The 4,283-nt window shown below is 33.9% G+C and overlaps 1 protein-coding gene across 1 annotated transcript in view; it reads right to left on the bottom strand.

Moving 5' to 3' along the window:
- Positions 1–1,308: 1,308 nt before the first annotated feature.
- LOC122799559 (immunoglobulin lambda-1 light chain-like) overlaps positions 1,309–4,283 on the bottom strand; it is a 489,988-nt gene continuing 487,013 nt past the window's right edge. The window contains exon 5 of the mRNA XM_044068692.1: positions 1,309–1,979. Within this exon, the coding sequence (XP_043924627.1) occupies positions 1,651–1,979 (329 nt within the window). The 3' untranslated portion in view covers positions 1,309–1,650. The remainder of the gene's footprint in view (positions 1,980–4,283) is intronic.

The raw sequence follows: 4,283 nt of genomic DNA, 5'->3' as shown, positions 1-4,283 counted from the left end.
TGATACAAATATATATTTTTATAGTTGCCTTGTTACACTCTTTTATTTGTAATGCACATACACACTACATATGACTTAGAGTTTCTTATAGTTCTAGTCTTTCTTGGGTTGTAAATATTTAAATTGTATACAGTAATGTCTTAAGTACAAGGTCATGACAGGAAATGGTTAGTAAACCAATTCACTCACTTAATAAACAATTTGCAATAAATAAGTAAGTAAGCACATAATACATAAAAATGTAATAAAAGTGTTTGACATGACTTTCCTTCAATCTTGAAACATCCTTGATATGGAACCCTTTATTCCCTGTACTCTTATATTTATTTTAATGTACTTCAGGGTCACAGCACCTTAGGGAAAAGGCAACCTCATTCAATGAATTTGTGATTCTGTCTAGTGTGCATTGTCATATATTTATCATACCATGGTTCTATGGTTGTCAGCACTTGCAGCTTTGTTGTATGAAGTGAGCCTTATCCCATGTGCTCTGTTCTATTCAGCCTTCTTTGAGGTCACTCTTCTCCTATTAAAGGGGCAGCTCAGAGATGACTTACAGAATTCAGTTGAGACAACCCCCCCTCTTTCTGCAGTTATCCACAAAAACATCACTTTGCAAACAGCAACACCCAATTATACATTTTCCTGTAGAGTTGTACCTGCACTGTGACCGCTGGCTGGACATAGCTAAACATGTGGCCATATAGTCAGTGTCAGTTGGAAAACTTATCAATGAGTGCTGGCACATTTCAGTACTCACATATTCTTTGCCACTGTCACTATGTATGGAGGTGCATGGAAGTGAGTGTTTGCCATCAAATGTAACCATAAAACTGAAGCATTGACATATAGTTCCAGTCATTTCATTAGAAGACAAAATAGTATATTTGACTTTTATCAAACTGCTACTGATTTAGTTAAATGACACCTTACAAAGGGTATCATCACTAAGACACACGCATACACAAGGACAATTAAAAGTTGAGGAATGAAGCACTAATGTATTTTATCAGTGGTTTCTAACTCTGCATCAATAATTTATTGATTCTGTCTACCCAGAACATGTCTAATACAATTATACTATTCATTAGATATAAGCTCTCAAAGGGGAATCTTTCTATGTAAGAAGCATACTGTAGAGAAATAAAGAAACTTTAGTATTGAAAATGTCTGGAGGCCCTTCCATTTTGGTAAGTGTACTAATTTCTCAGCAGAGTACCTTTTCAAATGGAATCTACCAATGCTTGTCCTTGCTTGTCCAGAAGCCAAATAAGCATTCTTAGGTTATTAAAGACACAAGATAATTAGTTGCATTCAGTAGCATGATTCATTTATTGCAGAAAACATAATTTAGTTTAATTTGTAAATCCAATAGGTACAATTACACAAGACATCATCAACAACAGACATAAAAACACATTGTTGGAATAATAGAAATGCTAACAAGAGACGTAGGTACCTATAGGAACTCTACAAAGCATAGACAAATATTATAAGAAAATTAGGAAGTTATGCCTTGATAACACTTTGCATATTTGAAACAAAACAAGTAATTCAGTATTACAGGCTGAAGTGGTGCATCATAGGAAGATAATGTATGTAGCATAAAAAAATTACAATTTGTATTGTGCATCTACTCAGAGGTCCAAATTAGGATTGAAGACATTCTGACTTCGTGATACTCTGTGTGATTGTTTTGGATTCATGTGACACCAGACAGGTGAACGAATCATGACTTTTCCAGTCAGCTGCTGAAAGTGTAAGGTAACTGCTCATCTTGTAATCACTGGCCCCATCTGCCTTGACTTCACTGTTTTGAACTCCTGTGGATAACACTGTTGTGTCCCCTTTCCATGTTACAGTGGCTGTTCGTGGGAAGAAGCCATGTAGTAAACATGAAAGTGTGACCGTTTGTTTGGTTGCCAGCTCATCTGCTGATGGTGGTAGAAGGCTCACAGCTGGTGCTTTTGGTGATGAGGCTAAAAAAAAGGAGATTAGTGGAGTCAGATATTAAAAAAATGACTATGATATTATTATCTGTTTTCTACTATTTTGTGAACTTAAAGAAGCATTGTATGACCACATACATTAATAAATTGCATTTGAACTGCTGCCTTTGATTAAGTTTAAATAATTTAAAGGAAACAACACTATTTCAGGAGCAGAAATAAACTACAGTTTACATATAATTTGATTGTATTTAGAGAAGCATTTTATCAGCCTCTGTATCATTTCAATTATTTAATTACTTCCATTGCAGAATGTTAGAAATCATATTCTCAAATAAATAAAACCATTTAAAATATCCAAACCATTTGATCAGCAATGTTTGTGTCCTAGCCTTCTGTATTGTTCATCTACTCCTCTATTTTGCAATAATTTGTTTTCCAATTCGGAAGTCATAAATATATTTAAACATTAGTACTGATCAATGACACAGTTCTGTTTGTAACAACAAAAATGAATGCCATAACATAGGTGTAGTAGGTATTCTGGCATGTAATAGCAACAAATTCATTATGCAAACAGGAGCTATAACTTGTGCATCTTAAATGAGCATACCAGAATCTTAAGCATGTCAGTGGGTCAAGGTGCAAATTTTATGATTTGATGTCCAATTAGGGTGTTATGGCTGATTCTATTATTTCCAAGGCAAGGTTATAAATGTTTTACAATCTCTGGCATTTGATATGGAGCCCTACAAATTCTTAAGTATGATAGTGAATCAACAAAACTGATATACTGTCCACAATACAACATGGATATAGTAATTTTCCTTATATAATAATATAACCAAAGTAATGTTCACATCTCTGAAAATAAAACAATACTCACTAGAAATAGATACTTCACTCATACTTGTGAGCAGTCCAAAAATGTAAGATTTAGCCCGTGATTCAGCAAAATAAACCATGTTAAGTGTTGTATCAATCTAAATTGATGGAGATCTTTGGGAAATAAATTTCTACTGTTATAATAAAATTTATTGGAGACAGTCACTTGCATCTGTAAGAACTGTAGTTACTATCACTTATTTTCCTGAAGCTGTCTTACCAAAATGCAGTCCCTGAACAGGGGTATTTTCAAAGCTGTCACTTCTAAAAACTGTCAAAACTAGTCTGTTATGTTGCTTGTTGGTAGTCTAACAGGTTTGGTAACACAAATTATGCCAAGTGTTAATACAGGAAAATCATCATCTTTGTGAAATACTACCATTCTGAGGAGTAGGGCTGCTATAATTTTATATTACATATAAATATTGCACATTCTTTAATTAGTGTCTTGTATACTGTTCTGGGCACTCTCTTAGCCAAAGAGAATTATGAGCTACTGGACCTTTTATATAGGATGCCATGGAGTGTCAGTCATATATTGAGTCCAAATAGAAATATGTTGCACAAAGGACTTAATAGGTGGCCATAGGTCTTCATACCAGATAGGTATTCCCTGACAAAAGAAGTAGATCTAGGATCTGTATTACCAACTTAAAAGTTGTTGGAGTAGAAATTTCAAATTTTCTCCAAATTGCAATGACTTTGGAGTTGGTAAGTTATAAATCAGAGATGCAGTGTAATGCTCTTACTGGCAGTACTTCTTTTACTTCATAGTGAACTAGCTTTTATATGTGGTTGTATTGTTTTAAGAGTTTTGAACACTGGTGTTCTATTATTTCTGCTCTCATTTTGAAGATATACGGTTTTGCTGGATTAGTATGGTACATTCAAAGATTTATGGGATACTATAAAATACACACAAATCTTGTACTGGTGATAAATTTTTAACTGTTAACCTTTGCTGGAAAAGTTATGTTTAAAATTCAAGAGTTTGTGATTATGATATATACAAACCTAACTGGGTGGCAAATGGGAGTCAAATTATCAGTAATAGAAAAATATATGTAGCGAAAGTAATCAACACAAGAAAATAAAATTTTAATATAAAGCTTATTGCAGAAGATAACAAAAAGAAACAAACGTTTTTTTCTTTAAACCTACAAACATATCCACTGTGATACACAGCAATGCAAAAACAGTGTCCTTTCAAGCTTCCGAATTATTATGGTTATACATGTTGATATGATTTGCTCTTGATTTTACCACAAGTGACCACTGTGTGACAATAGTTTCTAGATTTTCTAATCATATGGTACAATAATACTATTTGCCATCTTAACATTTCTCCTCATTTGTGCCTCTTGCCTCATTTTCTATAAACAGTCCAGCCTCAGGTTGCACTCCTACTGGGGGCATTACCTCAGCATGATCTCTCATTAGTTGGGTCCT

The sequence above is a fragment of the Protopterus annectens genome, chromosome 4.part0 (genome assembly GCF_019279795.1).
Source record: "Protopterus annectens isolate FY-2018-M chromosome 4.part0, PAN1.0, whole genome shotgun sequence".
NCBI lineage: Eukaryota > Metazoa > Chordata > Ceratodontiformes > Protopteridae > Protopterus > Protopterus annectens.
The sequence above is the reverse complement of the archived record's forward strand: the minus strand, read 5'-3'. Positions and strand labels throughout refer to the sequence as shown.